At 41.6% G+C, this 25,939-nt stretch overlaps 1 protein-coding gene and 1 pseudogene across 3 annotated transcripts in view; both read right to left on the bottom strand.

Moving 5' to 3' along the window:
- The window catches only part of LOC124864197 (histone acetyltransferase p300-like), a 33,187-nt gene extending 20,037 nt beyond the window's left edge, over positions 1–13,150 (bottom strand). For 2 of the 3 annotated variants that reach the window (XM_047358866.1, XM_047358867.1), the window contains exons 1-10: positions 11,783–13,150; positions 8,462–9,027; positions 7,632–7,811; positions 4,281–4,572; positions 3,714–3,827; positions 3,357–3,602; positions 2,053–2,155; positions 1,810–1,938; positions 1,558–1,675; positions 1,270–1,453 (exon numbers count right to left, since the gene is read on the bottom strand). In XM_047358866.1, coding sequence (XP_047214822.1) covers positions 1,270–1,453; positions 1,558–1,675; positions 1,810–1,938; positions 2,053–2,155; positions 3,357–3,602; positions 3,714–3,827; positions 4,281–4,572; positions 7,632–7,811; positions 8,462–9,027; positions 11,783–11,876 — 2,026 coding nt within the window. In that variant the 5' untranslated portion in view covers positions 11,877–13,150. The remainder of the gene's footprint in view (positions 1–1,269; positions 1,454–1,557; positions 1,676–1,809; positions 1,939–2,052; positions 2,156–3,356; positions 3,603–3,713; positions 3,828–4,280; positions 4,573–7,631; positions 7,812–8,461; positions 9,028–11,782) is intronic. The other variant, XM_047358868.1, reaches the window with a different exon arrangement.
- A 3,580-nt stretch (positions 13,151–16,730) lies between these two features.
- LOC124864274 overlaps positions 16,731–25,939 on the bottom strand; it is a 17,777-nt pseudogene continuing 8,568 nt past the window's right edge.

Raw genomic sequence — 25,939 nt, 5'->3', positions numbered from 1 at the left:
AGCAGAATGATCACACACTGAAACGTTTTTAAAACAAACCTTTATTTTAAATATATATTTAGTATATGAGCATATTAAAGTTTTCAGTAGGAAAAAAATTCCTTTCAAACAATTATACTTTTAAAAAAAATCATTGATTAACACACTGCTGTTAATATGTTCTCCAACCGATGTTTGCCAATATGACAGAACGTTATTTTACAAGGGTGGAGCAAACCCTAAACCATCCAGAGTTCTGGTCCGCTCTAAAGCGCTCTTCTCTTCAGTTCTCCCCAGAGGTTTTGCCAGACACACCAGGAGAGTTTATAACAGAAAAGCTCAATTATAGGTTATGTTCACACTGCAGGCAAATGAGACCCATATCCGAAATCAGTTTTCAGAGCGTCTCCAGTCTGAACGGTCATCTGACTTTTAAATCATTGTCCTTGCTCCGACTATGCCTTTCTTCATCTTGTTATGATGTGGTCATAATATTGTCGGCTCCTATAGCTTAAAAATGTAATAAAAACACAGACGCTGACATTATTATTTCTTTCATAAACAGTCCGCTGCCGTTTGCATTCTCTTTCTGCGCATGGGGGTCATTTTAGGGTCAGGAACTGTTCAGACTAAAGTCTGGTGGCGGTCGCATTTAATTAGTATTTTGAATGGCCATGCCAAAAAAAAAAATAAAAAAAACTAAATCTGAATTGAGCATCAAGACCTGAAGTGTGACCGTAGCCTTCGTCTCACCTGACACAAGCAGTTCCATTCAAAGTGATTTTCAGAGATGTATTTAACCTCCCTTACCATTGTCTGTGGTGTGGCCAGTGGTTAAGCAAATGGGCCTATGTGTTACCTATTTCTATATCTAAATAACATAACGTGAAGGATTACTACTTAAACGTTCCCAGAGAGTCTGATCAAATTTAAAATGTAAAATATAAAAAAGCTTCAGCAGCATTTATTTTAATGGGATTGTTAGGGGGACCAATAATTGTGCCACCAGTTTAAAACAATCATTTCTTAACATGTTATTGTTTTCCCCAACTAAATAAATTCGCTCACATTAAAGGTTGGATTATTTTGCTAAATTTTCTCCTGTGTGAAATTATGCTACCCCAGTCAAGTTACTGTAAGGCTTTTTATCACCTTTACCAGAGGTCCCAACAGGGCTTTATATACTGATCAGTGCAATGCTAATGCAGCTTTAAAAGTGCAACCATTACTTTCATGCAAGCAGCATCCAAATTTATAAACACAGAAATAAGGCAGATATTCTTTACTTACTAGGGGGTTGCCCAGGGGGCACTGGGGGCTGGCCAATGCCAGCAGGACCCTGTGGGAGGCCAGAGGAAGGAATGCAGGGCTGGCCGGGCATCATGCCCTGCTTTTGGAGCCGTGTTCTCCTCTTTTCTTCCAGCTCCTTCTGGATTTTGTAGATCTTCTCTGCCAGAAGGTGGTAGTACTCCGCCTGGAGGCAGCAGAGCAGGAGGTGGGAGAAAATTACACAACACGAATAACAAACATCCCATGTTCACGGCACGTATCTTCATCCTCGGTGTGACGGATGCCTACCCTACTGTTCGCCGACTCGTACATGTCTCCCTCTACTTTCCGAGCGTAGGCCACCAAATTCTCCATCCGCCTGTCCTTAAGCGCGGCGGGGTCAGGGGTGGGGAAGATGGCTTGCACTCTGTTCGTACAGAAAACACATTTGAGAACCGATCATTTCTATCGGCATCCGGAGCAGCAGATGACAAGATCCAGATCTATCTGATGCATCATTTCCTGAGCTGCATTTTAAATTACAATACACAACCGACTCACAGCTTGTGGACAAGGTGGTTGCGGAGGTCTTGCGTGATGTCTTCATGCCAAGACTTCCTCATCCCTGCAGCAGAAGGTGGCGTAGCCGTGGGCATGGAGCCCAGGTTCCCCACAACATCATTCATCAAACTGGGGTTGGCAAAGAACCAGACAGCTTAACATTTCAGACAATACTGGGCTAATTTTGAATTTATAACAATGGTGGCTGTATTGATGCAGAGATAAATCTGTAGCAGCTCTTGCCTTTGTGCATTCATGTTGTGCAACACAGCATCTGGCAGCAGCACAGACTGCTGGTTCGGAGGCTGCACCCCAACAGCACCATTGACTCCTATAGAGTTACCACCTGGTAGGAAAAGCACAACAGTCAACCTTTCATTTTGGAAATACTACAAACATGAAACTGAAGTGTTCGCTGCCAAACATTTGACCATTAGGAAGTCATTGACCAGAAGGACGTAGAAGGGTGCCATTTTCCCTTTCTTTATTTATGTGTCCAGCCACCACTGAGTTGATTCTTTTCAGAACCACCTTTTGCTGCAATTAGAGCAGTAGGTCTTATTAGGTTTCTCTACCAACTTTACAAATCTTAACACTGAAGTTTCTGCCCATTCATCTTTGCAAAAATAGTTTCAAGATCAGTCAGACTGGATGAGGAGCATATGTAGCAATCTGGGAAACTTGATACAAACCCCCAACTAACTTTTAGGTTCGGACTTTGGGTGGAGCTGAGGTTCACTTTTTCTGCTGAGAAGTGAAACTCAGCTCCGGTCTCTCGCAGCCTCCAACAGATTTCCTACAAGAACCAACCTCCATTTCCAGCCATCGTCCCATCACCTTACAGCTTCAATGCTCCTGCTAAAGAAAAGCACCCCACAGCATTATGCTGCCACCATGTTTCACTGTGAAGATGGTGGGTCCAGGATGATGATCGGTGTTAGCCTTCTGCTACAAATAGCATTTTGCATGTAGGCCAAAAGACACAGTACACAGATGCTCCCACATGAGCTGTGGGTCTGTGGAGCTCCTCCAGAGTTATAGTGCCCGGTTTAGGTGGATATTCATGTCTTGGTAAAAGACTAAACAATGCTTACTGATATCTTGGCATCAGAGGTTAGAATATTGTTTTAGGACTTAGTCCTACTTTAAACTTCACCTCTTTGTCTCGGACCCACCTGTTGTGTTCCTTGGTCTCCAAGATGCTGTTTTTCACGAATGTTGAACTTGGCTGGATTTATACAGAGATTAATTGACACACTAGAAGACTTTATTTACTTGCTGTTAGACCTCTGAACACAGCTGGTTAACCAAGATTTAATTTATTGGTGTGAGATTAAGGTGCCAAGTACAAATGCACACCACGATTTTCAGATTAATGTGTTTAAAAATTATATTCGCTTCACAAACATGCGCTTTCGTTGGTCTCTCATATAAAATTTCAGTAAAATACACAGAAGCGTTTAGCGGTAATAAGGTAATTCATGGGTCTGATAACCTTTAGAATATATATTGCTCTATATGCTGTGAGAATTAGAAACTGAACAAACCCATTAGGTTCAAAGCCCTCATCCTAGGCTGCCCCTGAAGGCCTTGGTTTGGCATGGCGGCCTGTGGCGGCTGCTGCTGCTGCATCTGGTTGCCCTGGTATGTAAGACCTAATGCAGCGTAGGCTCTCTCTATGGAACTTGGGTCAATCTGGTTGGGAGGGTTCAGGCTCGGGGTGCTTGACTGTCCGCCTGCCCCCGCTCCACCTAAAGAGTTCACTAAACTTACAGCTGCACTGTTGACCAGAGCTGCAGAGATATGGGGGAGAGAGAGGAAATGAATATCAGTGATTTTAAACTCATGTTTTGGTTAATCATTACTCAATGAGACCAAGCAGGGTGAGAAGTCGAAACACTCACACTGCTGGTTCTTCTTGTCTCCAGCGTTTTTCAGTGGCAGGCATACAGGACAGTCATGTCTCGTACAATTTTTCCAATGCGAGATGATCTGTCTGGATGAGGCACAGTGTGCAACTGAGGGAAGAGACAAAAACAGAGAAACGTTTGAGAAAAAGGTTAATGCATGAGGAGAAAGAAGAGAGACCCAATGACATTTGTGTAAATGTGACAGAATGAGAGAATGAAATGAATGATGAGACAAGGATAAAAGGCAAAAACGGAAAAAATGTGTCAAAATGAAAACAGACGAAGTAGAAACTTAAAGTTCTTGTGTGAGTCATTCAGTGCAATAAAACTACGTCCAGATGGAGGCTCAGTGAGAGTGGGAGAAAAGACAAATTGGAGAAGAACTGCCAGCTGAGGACAGGATATCTCATCCAGTAATTAAGGAAAAATTAGGAGCAATCCAGGACGTTTTATAATATAGAAACACAAACATAAACGCAGCTTTACAAACATGCCTGTTGACTATGTTACAACCTGCACAACATGATATCAAAGCAGTTAATATTACTGTATCAGACTCACCCTGGCAGGACTTGCCAGCCTGGCAATGAGTCATGTGGTTTAGCACGTTCTTCATGGTGCGGCAGTGGGGCAGGTTGCACTGCCGCACCTCCCCGTTGGCCTGCTCCCTCCGCTGGCACTTGTGCGCGTGGAGCAAGAGGACAAGTTGCTGCTGGATGAGCTTTCGCTTCTCTGGGTCGGCGGTGGGGGCCGTGGTTCCTGGTCCTATTCCCACAGCGTTCAGTGCAACCTGGGCCCCACCCACCGATGCTGACATGCCGCCAACTGCACCGGCCTGCTGCTGCTGAGTGGCCTATGATAGAGAAACAGATGAGCTTCAAACAGGGACAGTTATTTCTTTGACAACATACGTATATTTGTACGTTCAACACAAAAACACAACCATGTCAACCCTGGTATTAAATGCTGAATGTCTTCAGTAAATAGTTGATGATAAAAGTATTAATTTTCTTTTCTTAAATAAATCTTAATATTACACTAAATTTATCATACGTGGAGAGTCCGCTTATTTCTATGTACTTTTATTTTGCTATAACCCGCAAGTGATCACAGTAGTGCATCTTTTTATACATTACATCACAATGTCAGCATGTGCAAAATTTAAATCACAAAGGAACTAAAACAAGTCATTATGTCTAAAGTGCTGCGCTTTTAACATATCTGACCACTCAATAGGACCCCTAACGCTGGAGATGGCAACATGAAGCACAAGTGTTTCTTGCCATCACAAAATTCAACAATAATTTTCCATCCCACATTTTCACATAACAATGTAAACCCAAAGCCAAAACCTCAATATTTCAGGTACGTGAGTAGAAGGCCTGCACTTGTCTGCACTTTATCATGTCCGAGGGCACTTTACGCTACAATCAGTCATCCACACATTAACACACTGGCAGTGGTAAGCTACTTTGTAGCAACAACTGCCATGAGGCAGACTGACAGAAGTGAGGCTGCCATACAATCAGCACCACCAGGCCCTCTGACCGCCATCCGCATCAATAAAGCAAGGCAAACAACCTATACAGAGATTGGCTAGTTTTGACTGTGTGTGCTGCTGGGAAATGTCAGCCTGAAGCCCCTTGCCCTCTCTTTCTTGCACACCCCAAAAAGGAGGCCATGTGTCTGGTTTGTTATACATTCTGGGGATTTGCCTAAGAGAAGCAGCACATACAGCCCTTCTGACAAGGTAATCAAATCAAAAGTGAAGAGTATCTGCATCAGTCTCTGCTGAAAACATGGTTTGCTTTAGGATTACGAAACAACAGGAATCTTAGATTTTTTTAAGCAAACCAAACCTAAGAGAGAGGACACACAATTTATGCTACAGCTACTACAGATAGCTTAAACAGGATGTAAACAGAACACTGAGGGAAACTGTAGTTGTGGTTTGTGAGTAAAACGTTAATCAGCAAAGAAAACACTTTCGCCAGCGGTTTATACATTTTGTGCTGTTAGTCTGTATATAATGTCTGTTGATGTATGCAGATCATGTTAAATAAATAACATCTCTCTCCAAATAATCCCCCTACATGTTTAGCAGTGAGCAACAGATTCAGTTGTGGGTTTTTTTCCACTTTGTTTGAACCAAATGGAGCCAAATGCCACGGCATTCCAACTCAATACTACTTTTTGGCAACTAGCTACGTTCTCGACTGCCTTCTGCGTGCCCATTTTCTTCCTTTTAGGTTGTTTTTTTTTTTTTGTTTTACTAATTTCCCGATTTCAACCATGGATAGGAATAAAACTATCATAAACTACAAGCCTGAACACAACCGAAAAGAAAAACCTGTTAAACTTTGTACATAAAAACTCCTGTAACTACTTAAGGATGTAACAGGATCTACAAGAAAATGAATTCCAACTTCATTTTTTTATTAAAGAGAAGTCTGTCTTGTGAAGGACCATCCGGTTACTGGAAACACGTGTTTGTGGAAAATTAAGTGTAAACTAATATTATTGGCCCTGGATATGAATGTGTTTTAAGCTTGATGACATGTACCCATTTTTGGGACTCTTGTTTGGAAGTAAGAAGGGAAAGACTTCTTGGGTCAACAGTGTTGAATATTGAAAACTGCTGGCCGACAACGTTCTTTTACAAAACCATAGAAGCCCCCATCACTTTCAAATTGTTAATGTAGAAGCATTTTAGGAACTGGGCAGAAAAAATAAACCACGGCAGACTTTCCAAGCTACTAATGAGACCAAAGGTAGAACCTGCTTCTCAGATTCTTATTGGTGCTGAACTAAAGGCTGTTTTACAGATTTTTAAGTGTGGGCTGCATTAGACCAGCTGTAGTTCAGGATCTAAAATACTTTCAACCCTATCAAACCTGAACTGGATAAATCTACAAAGACAGGACATTGTTTAAAAATCACTTTAAGATTTATGAAACCTTTATTCTATTTGTGAAAACATAACACAAAGAGTATCTCTATTGCCATTAGGACCACGATGAAATTAACCAAGCATAAAACCCAAAATATATGTTCTGCTCATACCTGGATTACACTATAGTGCAGTTTACTGAAACACAGTTTCTGATTTATGAAATATATATTTTTTATTGTGAAAAAAAAAAAAAAAAAAGGAGGATTACTAGCCTTTCTAAAATTCTTACTAAAACCTCCTTTGGTCTTGTTTTTCAAGGCACAACTGTGTGTATCATCTCTCACTCGCAAGTTGGATTATTAACTCTGTAATAACTATAAAGACTGATGAGACTGATAAGCAATGGTTCAATATAAACCAACCATTTTGCACACATATAAATATGGAATGAGGGAACAAATGGGACAACTGAAAAAGAGATGGTTTTACGTCACTAAAACCAAAGTTTTGATGCATTTAGTAAAATCATGTTGATTTCACAACATCTGACCTGCCAATCACCAGTCAGAGCTGAACAAAGCGAAATTTGCAGATATTAATCAGTCACCAACACAAAGACTACTTTGTTGTTTTTGGTCTGGCTTGCTTTGTAGCAACCCTCCTCTTATAACTAGGCTACGTTCACGCAGCAAGGAAATGCTGCCCAAATCTGATTTTTTTTTTTTGCCCAAATGTGACCCATATTCAACTTTTTCATAACAGTTTGAGCAGCCTGATTCTGTTTTTTTTTTTTTATTCTTAAAAATGATACACTGGTATCCATTTTAATTTTGTGAACAGCGTGCTGCTGTGTGACAACTACATTCTCCTCCTGTGCATGCAGGTTACGAACCGTTCAGACTGAATAGTGTGAACCACAAAGGGGCAAAATATTGGGCACAAAACCTTATCCAGCCTTAAAGGAGAAAGAGATATCTGTGACAGCCACCTGTACAGAACATAACTAAAACAAATCCTACCATCCCCGGAATGCCTTGACCAGGAGGTGTCTTCTTGTCTATGTTGAACTGGGCAGCCATACTGTTGGGTAGGCCTGTTTTATTCTGAAGTTGTGTGCCCAGCCCCTCTCCAGGCAGCCCCTGGCCAGCAGAATGGCTGTATGGACCACCATAGGACCCCGAGTTGGCCAATAAATTCATCTGGAGAAGGATGGAGAAAAATGAAGGACAAATCTAATGTGAGGGAAAGACAACAAACAACGACTTCTCACTGACCTTTTCTAAAACTAATACATCAACGAAGAATGCAGAGAACTCAACAATATTCCAGGATATATCATTTCCAACTACACGGCAGCCGCAGGAAAACGGCTCCATCGAGCCACTAAACCAAGGTTAACAGAGATGCCTCCATACACGTTTGGAAGAAAATCACAACTGATGTGGTGCGTCGACTAGCAGGGAGGTTAACCATTGATACCACAGAGCAAACTGTGCAACAGCTGTGAGTCCAAGACATGACCACACTCTTCCCTGCACCTGCTGTAAAAAACCCATCCTCAGCAGCACTGTAACACAAACTACAGCTTTTACCTATTGATTTCATGTTGTTAAGAAACAAACATCACTGTCCATTTTAACTGCAACCTTTCATGCACTATCCTTGAGAATAAATCATTTAGATGCTTTAACAGATAAAAAAAAAGTTCTACTTGCTTTTTATATTTGTAACTGTAAGAGAACATCTGCTGTATATATTCAAGGGGATAAACTCAAATACATCCAACAAAATAAGTAAAAATAGTTGTCATCTAACTAGTGTTTGGTCTTGCTACTGCAAATGTACCTACTTGTTTCAGGGCACCAGGCTGATGTGGTCTCATTCCCGCTTGAGCCCCAGCTCCCAGGGTCGGACCACCCTGCTGCTGCTGCAAGGTCTCTGCCAAAATGTTACTATTGCTACCCATTCCTGTGTTGCCAGGGTAAACCATTCTGGGCGAGCCATTTACAACCTGTCCCCCCATAAGCCCTTGGTGCTGATGTTGTCCAGTAGTGCCCTTTTGGGCACCCATCATTGCTGTTGCCCTATTTTGCGCTATTCCAACCTGCTGCATTAGCCCAGGTTGCTGCTGCTGTTGGCCCTGATGGTGCATGCCTTGAGGTCCACCGACTGCCCCCATCATTGTCATGGAAGCCCCGGAGGGTGCACTGTTGGAAGCAGGGCCCCCTGGCTGCTGTGGCGCTCCAGCGCGCAACAGTTCAGAAAGTTGTTTGTGTTTCGTTGCCGCATCCTGAACACCTCCTCCGAAACTGGTATGGAACTGGCTAGGATCTCCTCCATTCGTCAGCCCTGGGTCTGAGGAACTGATGAGCTCATCTGGCAGGTCATGCTCCAGGTCAAAGAATGAACCAAAGTCTAAATAAAAAAGGCCAGACATAAACATAGTGCTCCATTCAATTTACTGAAGCTATTTTGAAAACATTCAAGGTTTATGCAACATCACATGACTTAAAAGCCTACAGTGCCCTTGCAAAAGTATTCATACTCCTTGTACTTTCCCATGTTGTCATGTTACAATCACAAATTGCGTTCCATTTTATGTGACAGACCAACATAGTCCATAACTGTAAAGTGAAAGGAAAATTATTCATGGTTCTCGTTTTTTTCTTTCATTTTGTAAAAAGCTAAAAGGTATGTCATCCATTTGTATTCAACGCTCCTGAGACAATACTTTGTAGAACCACATTTGGCTGAATTAACAGCTGCAAGCCTACCAGCTTTGCACACCAGGTGACAGAAGAATTTGCCATTATTCTTTGCAAAATACCTCGTATTACATCATACTGGATGAAGAATATCTGAACATTAATGTTCAAGTTCTGCCACAAATTCTTGATCGACATTCATACACTTTAACAATTCCATAGTATCCCTGGCTGTATGTTTAGGCTCACTGTCCTGCTGAAAGCTCAACTTCCATACCATTCTTGACTCTTTTGCAGCCTCTAACATTTTTCTTTCCTTGCATTGTATTTAGTTCCATTCGTCTTCCTATTAACTCTAATCAGCCTCTCTGCTCCTGCTAAAGAAACAGGGCCCCCACACCATGATACCGCTACCATGTTTTATTACCAGCATAATGAGCACTGTTGGCTTTCCACAATGAATAGTATTTTGCTTGTGGATCAACATTTTTTGGTCTCATCCCTACATAGCTTAAGGCAAACTGCAACTAGAAGTTTTTATGGTTTTCTTTTAAACAGTAACTTTCCTCTAGCCACTCATTCAAAATGGACAGATTTGTAGAATGCATGGCCTATAGCCACCCTGTCAACAGATTCTCCCACATGAGCTAGGGATGTCTGCAGCTCCTACAGAGTTACTATGGGGCTCTTGACCACCCATGATAATAATACTGTCCTTCTCCGGTCTGTGAGGTAGACATGGTGAGATGCTGAAAGCTTATAGTATATAAACTAACCCTGCTTTACACTTCTCCAAAACCTAAAGTTCTTCACTAATGTTCTCTGACAGGTTGCTCAGGCCCTAATCATGTATATACGACATAAAAACCCAATAAATACATTGCAGTTTGTCCCTGTTGAATGAGAAAAGGTGGAGTTTAAGGGGCATGAATACTTTTGCAAGGCAGTGGAATTGTATGCAGTAGTTTGAGCCCAACCCGGCCCAGAATGTTCTCCTGGGTATTAGCTTGTGGTTTGGTGGGTTTTCATACGTTGAGAGCAAACAGTGGGGACATGGTGAGAAGCCACAAAACGTAAACACCACAGCATCAAGGTAGTTCTGTGAAATTATCAAGCAGGTTTAGGGCTTAAGAGCATGGAAATACAGGCAAAACTGATTGCAGCAGGAAGATATTAACAAAAATTAAATAGAAAAATAAATAAGTGTACTGGGACATATTTAAATGACAAACTTGACAAAGACGGTTGCTTTTAGACAGAACACTAGCCACATCTCTGCCTGATCTTTATATGACCGAAAGCACATAGATGATGCAGAGAAGTGAGGAAATATCAGGTTTGAAATTTTGAGACTGAAAATGTTCAGAACCAAAAAATAATGAGTGCAACAAAGAGGAACGATGCTACACAGCTTCGTTTATCGTTTGCTATAAATTTACTTGCTGTGGCAGTTAGCCGTCAAGGTGAAATACGTTCAGTTACTATTGTTGGCTACGATTCCTTGTTATTTTATGTAAACTACAAAAAGTGCAGCAGTGCTACCCTGCAGACAATGGAGGGCGAATAGTTAGCTTCGCTATAGCGTATTTGGTTTATTTCAAAGCATTAAAAGACCGTGAATAAAGTCAGGGAGATTTTAAAGAAAAATACTTGAAGTAATACATCTAATAAGGATTTTCTGTTCAACCGAATCAAAGTGTTTACAGAAACACCGCTACAACGTCAGCTGGTCAACACCTCTTCGCCCAACTTAATGAAGTGTTGAACAATAGCTAGCTTGACAATACTTGCCTTGAAAACATTAGCATTTGCGTCGGTAATGCAACAAATTCGAAACAAGAAATCTGTTTATAGCTATTAAATGTTTGTTTTCTAGTTTAAATTGTTAAAATAATGAAATGAATGTTAAACTAATGAGCAATTTCTCCACACGGAGTTCAGCTGAGTTGCTCCGGTGGGGGTGTCTTTTAAGCTAGTTAGCTAGCTAACTCGGTTTCAGTTACTAGCTCTAAAAGCTAATTTCCAAATTTTTATTTCCCGTTATGACAAGTTAATATCTCCGAAAACTCGGTTTTACTGTATATTCACCCGTATGTGTTTACTTTGATAACTTTTAAAGTAGCAAAGCAAGTTTAAGCGAAGTGGGTGTCTCGACTCGTCCATTGTTTGGAGGAGGATCTTTTTAGTTGCGGCTAGTTAGCCTGTTGAGGCTAACGCATCAAAACAGAAGTGCTGGAAAGTAGCTCCTGCTGCGTTACTACAAATAAAATCAAACTTAAGCGATCATAGCGCTCAGACTGGCACTTTTCTCTCCAAGTAATGACTATATTCACGTTCAGAAGCGTCATTTAACAAGCAAAAGTTACTGTGCAACTCTATAGCAACTTGACACTCTGATCAAGTAAGTTTTAAAGCACCAATCTCTAAACTAGTTCATGTTGGAGTAATGCATCAAATATATTTACCATTTCCATCACTGGTGGACACAGACAGAGCTGGAGAAGCCAGCTTGGGCCTCTTGGCTGAAGGCGGGCCAGACTCCAGGACATTATCGGCCATATTTTTGACGAAATAAAAAAAGGAGCTGTATATCCACGCAGGGCCGATGTATTCCCTTTATTTCCGCCTTCTTACTCCCTTTAAGAAATGTTTCAGATCGTTCCCCCACCGCTTGGGGGACGGTAGGGGGAGAGGACGGCGATGTTAAGCACTTTCTCAGTCCTCCTGAGTTTGTAGTACCTCTCTGGTAGATATCAGTCCCCCCTTCCCTGTCGGGGATTTTGTTTCTTCGGAGATTTCAACAAGAGGCGGTGGGAAGGTGGAGTCGTCGGGCGACTGACAACCTTATGACATAAAAACTGTCCCAAGATCCGTCTTCCGAGGTCCAATCAACTCGGTCTTCCATAGTATACTGATCAAAATCCTCTGTTTTTGTCCCAGATCTTAAAGTCTGCTGGGGGAGATGATGCGTTTTGGCACAAAAATCACCAGTTTCCAAAGAGGAAAACTTCAGATTGTTGTTTCATGGAACAGTTTCGATATCCTGTAGAGATTTACTAGTCCTGTCTTATTGCTGTCTTATCACCGACTTCTTTAATTTTCCACGGCAAAAAGGCAACAAGCAGTAGTATGAATGCAAGTGTTGGCAATGCTGCAACACAACTCAACTAGCTTGACAGTGATGTAAAAGGTAGTATAACTGGTTTGAGCTGAGATCCATCAACTCAGATGAAAAAAAAGTCCACAACATGAAGACCTATGTTCACATACGTGACTTTTTTGCATGTGCATGCTAACTTATATGTGCACTTAGTGTTGAACCGTCCAAAAGGCACTGAAGAACAGACTGAGATTGCAAATCTGGTTGATGCAACCCCGTTCGCCAGTTATCTGTTGCAAAACAGACCCTTATAATACGAATTTTGCTGCCAGTTTGCACGCAGTGTTTTGGCTCGTAGATCTACTTCTCGGATCACAGCGCTAATTGCCAATCAACAGAGCAGTTGGATTGATCTAATTAAGTTAGATTTATTTTTATTATTTTTAGTAGGCGATGATCAAACTGGTTACTTATCTCATGCTCCCTGCAGAGGTTCCTCCTCTAGTTCCTGCTTGTTTCAAACACAACTGAGATCTCGGATGATGAAAAATGTTATCAATAGTGTCACTTTTTCAATGCTTTAAAAAGATTTTGCAATGCACGGACAAAAAGCAGTAACAGCGCTTAGGCGAAATGTGATTTAAAGAAAATAATATGGCTATTTCGAAAGCGGAATGCTTCAAATCGGCACAGTAATTTTAACAAATCCCCCTAAAATCATCTCATTGACTCTTTGTGGTGGTGAAAGCCCCCCCCCCCCACCCCCCTCGTGTTGGTCCTGGCAATATAACCCCCTTCTCTTCTCTTTAAACCCGTCTTTCCTTCCACCTCTCCCTTCTGCCCGGCAGCAATTTATTTATATAATTGTCTATGCGGACTCGTTCCTTCCTCCGCTGCGGACACATAATGATTTTTCATGGTGGTATTCTCTTCTTATCGCAGGTTTTTTCCTCGTATTGTGCAGCCCTCCTCCCCCTCTCCTCCCCGTCGCTGCTCCGCAAAACACCCCCTTCCTTGAATTTTTCAGAGTATTTCTTTCTCTTGCATGCATCAATATATTTATATATGTATAAATATATAGCTACATGACACCTAGACGGCTTTCCCTCCACTGACGTTTAGCCTCCTTCCCTGCTGCTCTCCCTTCCACCGGACAGGATTTGGTTACTGTGCCTCTTCCCCCTTGCGGTTCCCGGAGCGGCTGCCGTCGGCGACCCGGGTCGCTCCTTTTTCTATCGGTGATCTCCTGTTTCTGACGGTCTGTCCGCCAAACAAAATGGCGGCTTGTTGTTTCTACTCCTCTGATACGGGGGGAGGGTTAGAGGTACAGCAACATTAGGCGTGAAGAGGAGGAGGAGGGACAGAGGAAAGGAACAAGAGGAGAGGTTGTCTTCGTAAGTGTTCGGGAGTGTCCGGAAACCTGTCCCACCGTGTCGGCAGCCATGAAGTTCAGTCTGCAGGGGACAGTGGTGCCCCACTTTTACCTGTCAGTGTATCAGCCTAACGCCGTGCAAATCACCAGTCTGTTACTATTATTATTTAATTAATTAGTTTTGATGTAGTTTACAGTTTATTACACTGTGACGCACAGTTAAGGATGCTCAATTAACAGAACAAACATGGCTGCCAATCACTAAAGTCCTATATTTAGGTGACAACAGATTAAAGTAAACAAGTAAGAAAGTATATTGATGACTTATATCATCATTGAATAGTTGACACACTCAAAAAGTTGTCACCACAATGCCTTGGAAAAGCGTTTGCATCTTTAAGTTACTAACTTTTACACTTTTGTCAAGTTTTAACCACAAACCTCAATGTATGTTGTTTCTATTTTTACACCCTATTTACTCTGAAAACCCCAAATAAAATCAAGTCCAACGAACTGCCTCCAGAATTCAGCTATCATAAATAGAGTCCACCCGTGTGTAATTTAATCCCAGTGTAAATACAGCTGTTCTGTGAAGGCCTCAGGGGTTTTATTACTGAACATTAGTGAACAAACACCATCATAAAGAACAAGGAACACAGCAGACAGGTCTCAGAAAGCATTCAATACCATCGTCTGAAAATGGAAAAAGTATGCCACAACTAAAAACCCACCAAAACACAATTGTCCACCTTAGCTGCCATCAAGAAGAGCATTAACATAAGAAGCAGCCATGATGTCCATGGCAACTCTGGAGGACCTGCAGAGACCTAGAGCTCAGGTGGGACAATCTGTCAACTGAACAAATATTAGTCATGCACTCCACGATTCTTGGCTTCATGGAAGAAAGCCATTGTTTAATGAGAGCCATAAGTTCTGTTTGCAGTTTGCCACAAGCCATGTGGAGGATCCAGCAGAGACATGGAACAAGGTGCTGTTGTCCTTTGGAACCAAAATTAAACGTTTGGTTCTAGATGGAAACAGGTATTTGTGCCAGAAAACTAAATGTTCATAACCCTTAATACCTCATCCCCATTTTGAAATGTAGTGGTGGCAGCATTATGTTGTAGGGATGCTTTTCTTCAGAAGGGACAGATAAACAGGTCAGATTTGATGGGAAGATGAATGGAGCTAAACTACCCTAAACATACAGCCAGACCTACAAAGGAATGGTTTAGATCCAAGCATATTCACGTGTCGTAATGCTCCAGTTACATGTTAGTAGAACCTCTCTAGAAAGAAAAATGGAAGAAAGAAATCTGGCAGTATGCACCCTGGTTAGGTTACCAGTCTTCAGACAAGGATAACTGGAGTTGATACAAAAAGCAGTTTTGAAATTCTGATGTATTCTAACCCACCCACAGCAGCAACAACTGCAATTGCTGTAATTGAAAATCAGTACTTTACATCCCTTTGGTGGGATGTTGGCCCAGACTTTCTGTTGAATGTTTACTTTCATTGTGTTTTATTTTACCTGTTTTTTTTCAGCACTTAATTTTAATACTTATTTTAGTGGCTTTCTGTCCAGCACTTTGTTATGGTTTTTCTCTGTGAGGTTGCTTAACAAACTATACTTACTTTTTCTTCTTTGGAGGGTTGTTTTATTTCAGCCTCACTGTTGGGTTTGTGAGCATTTACAGCCTGTTCAGGGTTATACCATAGCATCTCAATCAGAGTTAACTCCAGACTTTGACTAGACCACTCCCAAACCTTCATTTTAGGGTTTTTTTAGTCACTTGGTGGACTTGCTGACATGTTTTGGATCATTTCTCAGCTGTGTAACTCTTGAGCTTAAGGTCACAAATTGATAATTGGATATTCTCTTTGAGGATTTTAGGCTAGAGCGAGAGCAGAATTTACGCCCGTCAGTTATGGCAAGTGATCTGGATCCTACCACTACCATGTGACTGTCAGTACGATTTTGTTTTTTCTGAATTGCTGTTGATTTTACACCAGATGTAACAGGATGCACACCTTCCATAACGTTCCATCTCAGTCTCATCAGTCTACAGAATATTTTCCTTTAAGTCTCGGCGATCATAAAGAGGTTTTTTGAGAAATATAACTCAAGCTTTTGTGATTGTTTTGGTCAGCAGTGGTTTTCAACTTGGAGCTCTCCCATGGAGACCATTTTTGCCCAGTCTTTGCTTCTTATTTTCTGAATCATAAACACTGACCTTAACTGAGGCCTGCAACACTTTAGATGTTACTCTGGGTTATTTTGCAGGCTCCTGGATGGGTCATCGTTGCCCTCTTGCAGTAATTTTTGCAGGCAGGCCACACTTGGAAAGGTTCACTACAGTTCCATGTTCTCCTTGTTTCTCACTGTGGCTCACCCGTGTCCCAAAGACCTAGAAATGGCTTTGTAAAGCTCTCCAGACTGACAGTGGTAAAAGACTTTGTTTCGCTGCTGTTCTTGAATATCTTTAGATCAGGGCACGATGTGCTGCTGTTTAGATCTTACAGCCTACTTCAAGTTGTCAGACGCAATAAGTTGTTGACATGTTTAAGGGATCTTGAGACTACAGGTTTAGCAGTAATAGGGCCTGTCCGCTGCTTTTGAAATTAAGCAAAAACAATTACTGTTAATTAATGAAATAATGGGTGGGTAAATTATATTTTCAAACAACAAATCAGGCTTTTGGACAACAGGAGCATTTGTGTGCACCACAGCAAAAAAACAGAAAGAACAACTGATAATGGATGGCAGTACAAACGATCTAAAGGGCCAGTTTTCATTAGAGCCCTTCCCTCTAGGCACCCAGATCTAGATCCAAGTGAAGGTATAGCCCTGAGATGAATCAGTCTGCTTCCCCTTTGGTCTCTGGTGTTGGTAACAGAAGAGAAACCAGCTGAATTAGTTTGTCTTGCAATAAAACTCTAATTTTTATAAAACTCATAAACACACTTTTATTCTGAAAGAGAACACAAATTTTTTTTCTTTTTACAGAAAAGACAAACACACGTTCACACCGACTCACTCAAACTCACAGTATAACATATCTCATTCAGTAAAGTTTAGCAATCCAGTTTTATCACAAGCAGCCATGTTGGAGGCATCACTCTTTCTTCATCCCTAAATAGATATGATGGTTCTAAAAAGTCCATCTGTCAAGATGTGTTCTGCTTGTATTAAAGTGTGTTGATGTGTTCCTATTTGGTGGTGAAGCACTTTGTCTTTCAGCATGAGCATAAATTATAATTTGTTTTAGACATAAACTCCTGTCGTTAGTTGGTCTAAAGAAACAAAAGACGAGGAGAAAATAGATGAATTCAGAATGAAAAAGAAGTCAGAGTTTTTCTATTTGAACTACTATGATTTATGGGGAATCTATGCAAGTAAAAAAAATAATTTCAAGTTCAGTGCATGAATAGGATTGTTCTTCTTACTGCATCTTAACAGAGGACCAATTCAAACTTTAAAGCTACAACACACTCCAATAACACTCAGCTGATCTTCCCCTTTTCAGTGCTTTAAGCCACCTCAACTACTACTGAAGGCACAGCTGTGATGGATCTTAATTGTCTTGTCCATTTTGGATAAAGTGAGCAGTGTATTTAAGATGATATACCTGTCTGCACGGTTTATCATCTTTAGGACCCCATTTCTAAACTTCTGAAACCTTGATACACAAAAGTTAATCCCATCAAGGCGTCTGTAAACTGTCACAATCCGAGCTCCTGAGCTTCTTGAGACAATTGAAAATTACATGAACCGTCCATGATATATTTCTCTTTCTCTCCTCGCCCTATCCCATGCCACAGGCCTTCTCTACATCAGCTATAGTCTTTGGAGCACTGCAGGATAAAACCAGAGGTTCCCCCTTTTCTCGGATAACCACGTCATCCTCGATCCTGACACCGAGGCCACGGAAATGCTCTGGCGCCTGGTTGTTGTCTTCGCAGATGTATAACCCTACGACAAAGGAAAACGATTAGGAAAGATTTTTGCTTGTGTCACATGTTCACTGTCTTGCAAACACTTTCATACTGCTTAAACATTTTGACCCATCAAAAACTTCACCATATGTAATTTTATGTAAAAGATCAAAGGCATTTTCAACTTTTCATTACAATCTGAAAAGTGTGGTGTACATTTGCATTTGGCCCCCTTTATACTGATATTGCTAAATAACATATAGTTCGAACAATTGCCTTTAAAAGTCATAACTAGTAAATATTCAGTCTGTGTGTACTTTAATCTCAGGATAAATCCAGCTGCTTTGCGAAGGCCTCAGAGGTTGCTTAGACAACATCAGTGAACAAACAGCATCAAGAAGACCAGGAACATAGCACACAGGTCAGGGAGAAGTTTAAATCAGGTTAGGCTATAAAACAATATCCCATATTTTGAACATTTCACAGAGCACTGATCAGTCTGTGTATGGCACAACTCCAAGCCCACCAAGACTTACAGCTGTCAACCCAAACAGACTGCCCAGGGTGAGCAGAACATTAATCAGAGAGGAGGATAATCCCCACTGTGAAAGATGGTGGAAGCAGCATCATGCAGTAGCCATGCTTTCTTTCAGGACAGTAGGAAACCTGCTAGAAGCAGCAACAAGATTGAGGTTTTGAGCAGAGGTAACGCACCCTTAAAGGCTTGCAGGTGTAACTGCTGCAAAAGGTGGTTCAAGAAAATATTGACTCAGAATGGCTAAATATAAATGCTGCACTTTAAGATTTGTTTTGTTTGAAAACTTCACAATTATGAAGCACTTTGTGTTGCTCTGTTGCATAAATCCCACGGGAATTAACTAAAGTTTGTGGTTGTAATGTTACCAAAAGAAACAAATAATGAACACTGTTGCAAGGGATTGTAATTGAGCAATTTGTACTTTTAGTTCATGTCTACCTGGTTCTATAGTGATGACCATTCCAGGCTGGAGAGGCTGTGATCTGGATAACTCAGGAGTGTCGTGGACGTCCATGCCGAGATAATGGCCAACATGGTGGGGGCAGTACCTCCTTGCAGCCTAGGATCAGAACAAAATTAAGAGCTTTAGTGCATGTAAACATTCTGGCACCATCTGTTATAAGCCATGGTATTCATTCTCACCAGCAGATGTTTGTGGTACCTGACAGTTTAAAGCAGAAATAGATTTCCAACTAACCACATCTGGTAAGTGAGGTTTATTGATCTGTGAAGCTCTTAGTCTTAATTATGTCTGAAACTGTTGTAAATTCTATAAAGGCAAGCTGTGAGCACATGTAGCCAGCTAGATGGGTCATGGAGCATAATTTCACTCCTTGACAAGCCCCCCCCCCGTCCTTTTTTCTGGTATTTTATCTTTAGCACATCAGCATCACTGGTGCCAGCCTTCAGGATGCCGAGGCAATTCAGCTGGCGTCCCAACAGAGCCAGCATGGTGCTGTAGATGTGATCAAGACTGATGCCGGGGGAACAGAAGACAAGCAGGAGCGCTGCACCTCCAGGACGGCCTCATACAACTCAGCCTGGGCGGGGCTGAATCTGGCAGGACAGTGAGATGGGTAGAACGCTAAAGTAAGCTTGCCACTCGCCCTTTGTTAGGTAACAAAACTTTAAAACACACAAAAATATCAACAATAAACCTCAGATTATTCAACAGTTGGTGAATTTTCTCTCTATATCTTCTGTTTTAGTGATACAGGGGTTGGACAATGAAACTGAAACACCTGTCATTTTAGTGTGGGAGGTTTTATGGCTAAATTGGACCAGCCTGGTAGCCAGTCTTCATTGATTGCACATTGCACCAGTAAGAGCAGAGTATGAAGGTTCAATTAGCAGGGTAAGAGCACAGTTTTGCTCAAAATATTGAAATGCACACAACATTATGGGTGACATACCAGAGTTCAAAAGAGGACAAATTGTTGGTGCACGTCTAGCTGGCGCATCTGTGACCAAGACAGCAAGTCTTTGTGATGGATCAAGAGCCACGGTATCCAGGGTAATGTCAGCATACCACCAAGAAGGATGAACCACATCCAACAGGATTAACTGTGGACGCAAGAGGAAGCTGTCTGAAAGGGATGTTTGGGTGCTAACCCGGATTGTATCCAAAAAACATAAAACCACGGCTGCCCAAATCACGGCAGAATTAAATGTGCACCTCAACTCTCCTGTTTCCACCAGAACTGTCCATCAGGAGCTCCACAGGGTCAATATACACGGCCGGGCTGCTATAGCCAAACCTTTGGTCACTCATGCCAATGCCAAACGTCGGTTTCAATGGTGCAAGGAGCACAAATCTTGGGCTGTGGACAATGTGAAACATGTATTGTTCTCTGATGAGTCCACCTTTACTGTTTTCCCCACATCCAGGAGAGTTAGTGTGGAGAAGCCCCAAAGAAGCGTACCACCCAGACTGTTGCATGCCCAGAGTGAAGCATGGAGGTGGATCAGTGATGGTTTGGGCTGCCATATCATGGCATTCCCTTGGCCCAATACTTGCGTTAGATGGGGATGGGCACGTCACTGCCAAGGACTACCAAACCATTGTTGAGGACCATGTGCATCCAATGGTTCAAACATTGTATCCTGAAGGCGGTGCCGTGTATCAGGATGACAATGCACCAATACACACAGCAAGACTGGTGAAAGATTGGTTTGATGAACATGAAAGTGAAGTTGAACATCTCCCATGGCCTGCACAGTCACCAGATCTAAATATTATTGAGCCACTTTGGGGTGTTTTGGAGGAGCGAGTCAGGAAACGTTTTCCTCCACCAGTATCACGTAGTGACCTGACCACTATCCTGCAAGAAGAATGGCTTAAAATCCCTCTGACCTGGCAGAAAACGCTGCACAACGAGAAGAGGTGACCGGACCCTGAGGAAGATTGTGGAGAGGGCCGATTCCAGACCTTGGGGGACCTGCGGAAGCAGTGGACTGAGTCTGGAGTAGAAACATCCGAGCCACCGTGCACAGGCGTGTGCAGGAAATGGGCTACAGGTGCCGCATTCCCCAGGTCAAGCCACTTTTGAACCAGAAACAGCGGCAGAAGCGCCTGACCTGGGCTACAGAGAAGCAGCACTGGACTGTTGCTCAGTGGTCCAAAGTACTTTTTTCAGATGAAAGCAAATTCTGCATGTCATTCAGAAATCAAGGTGCCAGAGTCTGGAGGAAGACTGGGGAGAAGGAAATGCCAAAATGCCAGAAGTCCAGTGTCAAGTACCCACAGTCAGTGATGGTCTGGGGTGCCGTGTCAGCTGCTGGTGTTGGTCCACTGTGTTTTATCAAGGGCAGGTCAATGCAGCTAGCTATCAGGAGATTTTGGAGCACTTCATGCACTGTGCAGGACTTCTATATGTCATTCCCAAGACGAATTGATGCTGTATTGGCCACAAAAGGAGGCCCTACACCATACTAATAAATTATTGTGGTCTAAAACCAGGTGTTTCAGTTTCATTGTTCAACCCCTGTATATTATCAACTATTTCAAGTCTTTGGTTCATCCTTAAGCCTTTAAATTATTCAGTCACACTTACCGCCCATTCACTGGCCACGTTCGAGTGATGTCACTGACGTAACCAAAGTACTCAGAGCCACCATCAAGAAGAACCATTTCACCATCCTGATTAAGGATACAGGGAGAAAAAACTTGCAGAATCAAAATTTGCAGCTACTTAGTGTAAAAACAAAAAAAGAGCAGACAAATGAAAAACACTTAATATTTTCTGTCCTAATTGAAAATACATAAGCCAACCACAGTTGAAATCAGATGTTTACGTATACTTTAGAAAAATTCACATAACCCATTTTTCTTGTTGTCTAAAATTGAATGTGACTAAAATTTTCCAGCTTTAGGTCTATTAGGATAACTCACATTATTTAAATATGCTAAATGGCAGAATAATAAGAGACAGATCTTTTTTATTATTATGCTTGAATTCATAATTTACTTCCATTTCTTTAGTATTCGGTAGAATAGCCTGATTTGGTTCCAGCATTTTGAGTTTTCTTCCTTCTCACAATACTTTGTTGAAATTTTGGCCCATTCCTCCTGACAGAACTGGTGTAACTGGGTCAAGTTTATGGCTACACACCTTTTCAGCTGCGTCTCCAATTTTTCGATAGAACTCAGATCAGGGCTTTGTGATTGTTACTCCAAAACATTGATTTAGTTTTCTTTAAGCCACATTGTAACTAATTTGGTGGTGTGATTAGGGTCTATATGCATTTGGAAGACCCTTTTGGTTCCAAGCGTTAAATTCCTGGCAAATGCCTTGAGATGTGGCTCCACTGTTTCCATATAATGTTCTTTCCCCACGATGCTATCTATTTTGTGAAGCGCACCAGTCCGTTCTGCAACAAAACAACCCAACATCATGATGTTGCCACCTCACGTCCTTCACAGATGGGATAGGCATTAACGGTTTTGCGACCATTGCTGTTGCTTTCTTGGTCCCTGCTCATCGGCAGGTCCCATCGGGGGCTGAGCAGGGCTGAAATGTGATGTGAACAGGCTGATCTTCACTGATTGGCCTGAGTGTGGTCAGCCATATGTCTGCGGCATGAGAAGGTGTTCACTGAGATAGCGGAGAGAATAACGAGCCACAGATTTCACCGCACACAGCAGTGCCAGGAGGAGCTCAAAAAAACTCCAGAGTGACTACAAAAATATTATGGACCACAATGGCCGCAGCGGGTAAAAACCAAAAGCTGTGCCGGGGGTTGAAAATCATGACAACATTTGTGGCCATTGTCGCCCGAGTTGTGGACTGGAGGGTGGTCTGGAGTCCACAACCTCACTGTTTTAAGATGACATAATGAGCGACGGTGAGAGTTTATCTTACTCTGCACAGCACATGAGGCAGAGCAGAGTGAAGCTGGGAATGGAAAAGAGGTATGAGTGGCTTTCAGCTCATGTTGGTAGAGGACTTGTTTGACAATCTCTCGCATCTCGCCTCTGGAAATTCTACCCATAGATGAGCCAGACTTGTTTGGGTCAATAATTCTCTTTCTAACATCTTCCCTGATTTTCTTTTAGATTTCCATGATGTCACACAAGGAGTCAGCGAGTTTGAGGTGTTGCCTTAAAATACCTCCACAGATGTTGTGAATTAGCCTATCAGAAGCTTAGAAAGTCATTACATCATCAACTGGGCTTTTCAAGGCTATTTAATCTGATTTAATGTCAGACAGGGAGAAAACAGCAGCTCAAATGCCTGGTTTCAGCTGTTTGTATCATTTCTGATATCCCTAAATAAAACATAGTGCAAATGCCGCATTTTCTAATGGATTATTTATTTATTTACATCCTTAACAACTGTATCTTGTCTTTTTGTGCCCTTTTTGTTAATGTTTGCAATTTCATTGTACAAGTATAATGGAAGTAAAGTCTGTTCATTAAATTACTGCCGTTTATCTGCAGGGAAGTCCAATAACGTTTCTGACCTCAAAATTTTTACTTTGTTTATTGTCTCCATGAAACGTTTTAATGTCGGTTAAACAAGCAATGTTTATATCTCAGTGTTCAGAGTTAGTCCACCTGCTTTCAGAGTCTTGACCCGCGGTTTAAATACTTGGGATAAGGATCTGGAGAGCTTCCAGACTACAGAGCCAAAACTTTGAGAAAGCTTGTTTTGACTTTTGATTGTGACACATTTCCTGGAACATAAAAACATCATCAGCAAACTGTGCTTGGACTGCTGGAAGATGCTGCACGGTGGAGAACCAACAAGTCTTCGGAGGTCCATCCTGGTACCTCCATCAGAATCTCTCTCTATTCTTGATGCTTTTCTAGGAGATAAGTGTCTTGATTGATGTCCTGCTTGTCACTGGCTGTGCAGATGCTCTCACAGAAGTCTTAACATTCAACAAGCTCTGGTGGCAACATTACTCTACAGCTCCCTCCTCAGTTGCAGATTGTCATGGTACTTGCTGCACACGGATTTCCAGAGCGCCTCCTCACAGCAAGTGAGCCTCTCATCTTAAATGTCCTGATAATCCAGAACATGGTTATTTCAGGTAAAATACTTTTAACAGACGTTTCTGCACATGTCAGGTCGTTTTTATGCAAAGTAATAATGCTTGCAGATTTTTCTCTGCAAGTTGTCATTCTAAATGTACAAAACCATTGATTTCCATCCCATCTTCCCCTCTTAACAGCAACCATTTGCCTAATTAGATCTACAGACTGATTTCAGACAGTCTTTCACAACTAAACTTGTGTTTCTGAGTTAATTATCCTGATATAAAGTTTTCCTCTCATCAAATACAATTATTATTAATCTCTTTTATCTTTACATTTGATCTCTCTGCATTTAACCACTGTGTTTGAATGTTTTTAATCACTGCAAAAACGTTTGGCCACGACTGAACAGCAGCCACTAACTATTTAGAACAAGCAAGATTTAACTGCGCCTCAAATGTAAGGATCACCTTGATGATCTGGTTGTTGTTAATGTAGTGCAGCGTGTTTGCCCGATTTCCTCCGGCAACCACAGGGGGGTAGGCCAGGAAGTTGGCACCATGGATCCGATTCTCGAAATCAAACTGGAAAAATAAGAAGAGTCTTTGTGAGGTTTACATTGAGGTGGAAAAATATTTATCCCCTACTCTTCTGTTTTTGTTTTTTACACGTCCATGTTTCAGATCATCAAACTAATTTTATCACCACACAAAGATGCACGGCTAAATAAAAGAATGCTGTTTTCAAATCATGATTTCATTTATTAAGGAAAAAAACCTATCCAAACCAAGCTGGCCTCTTGAGAAAAAGTATTTTGTTCTAAATTTAAACTTCTGAACCACAAATGGTGGGAAAAACTGTGTTGACATTTTTACAATAGTTGGAAATCTGCTGTGAAGAATTTTGTCCTGTTCTTTCTTAATTGTTTTATTTGGTCACTCTGGACGGTTATTAAGCATGAACGATCTGAACATAATCGTGCCATAGCAGTCCCCTCAGATTTAAGTAAGGGCTTTGACTAGGCCCCTCCAGAACCTGCATTTTATTTTTTGGAGCCATTCAGAGGAGGACTTGCTAAAGTGCTTCAGTCCATTGTCCTTCTGCATAACCCATGGCCGGAGTTTCATCAAGTCATCCAGGTCCTGAAGCAGCTCCAGATCATTACACTACCACCACCATGTTTGGCTGTCAATTTTCTAATATGCTGTGTTTGTTATACGCCACATTTATTGGGATGCAAATCTTCCAAAAAGTTCAACTCTGGAATGGATTAAGAAGATAGATATCACCTTTCCAGAGTGATATCTGTTAATGACTTTAATTCTCAGCTATTCTTGAATTTCTTTAGATCACAGTATGATGTGTTGCTTTTCGAGATCTCTTAGTCTTCATCATATTGTCAGACAGGTTCTGTTTAAGTGATTGTTTTGAGTCTGGGAGTAATCAGGCCTGCATGTGGCTAATGAAAATGAGCCAAAAACCGATAACAGCTGATATAAAAATTTGTTTGACAACTGTAAACATTTAGGCGTAAGAGAACACAGATGAGATCTGTAAGGTAGCAAATACATTTTCCCAGCATTGTAAAAAAACATCACTAGTGTTCTTCTGAATTCTTCTGAATGCTGAAGTTTTTCTACTCTTGGTGACAAGTTTTAACAACAACTTAAAATTATTAGGGTCCACAAATTACAGAAGAAATTAAGGACACAGCAGAGGTCATTGAATCTAGAACCTACCTTAGCAAACAGGACCGACTCGTCGACGTCGCCTTGTGATAAAGCCATCGTCCTCCTAAATGCCTGAGAGAAAACAATGTTAATCGGTGTTTCTGCTGATGCAAATGCACCAAATCTGAGAAAAACATGCTGCACATGAAACCCCTGACACACCTGAGCTGTGATCCGACCCGCCGTTTGCATGAGCGATACCTCTGCAGGGCTCTTGATTGCCCGGAGAAAGTGGACGAGGGGTCTGAGAGAACGCGGAACGGGACCTGCTTCGAGCAAGGGGAACACGTGAGCCTGGTGGAGCCGAGAGTGGGCCGGCTGAGAGGTATCATACCAGAGCTGAGTTCCTACAGAAAAAGGAGAGGACCATCACAGTTAAAAAAAAGTCAAATAGTGAGTTTTTTAATTTTTGTTTGTCAAATGTCAATCATGTTTTCAGCACTATCTACTTGTAGAATTTTATTATA

Source organism: Girardinichthys multiradiatus, chromosome Y (assembly GCF_021462225.1).
Source record: "Girardinichthys multiradiatus isolate DD_20200921_A chromosome Y, DD_fGirMul_XY1, whole genome shotgun sequence".
Classification (NCBI taxonomy): domain Eukaryota; kingdom Metazoa; phylum Chordata; class Actinopteri; order Cyprinodontiformes; family Goodeidae; genus Girardinichthys; species Girardinichthys multiradiatus.
This window is presented reverse-complemented; position numbering and strand designations above follow the sequence as displayed.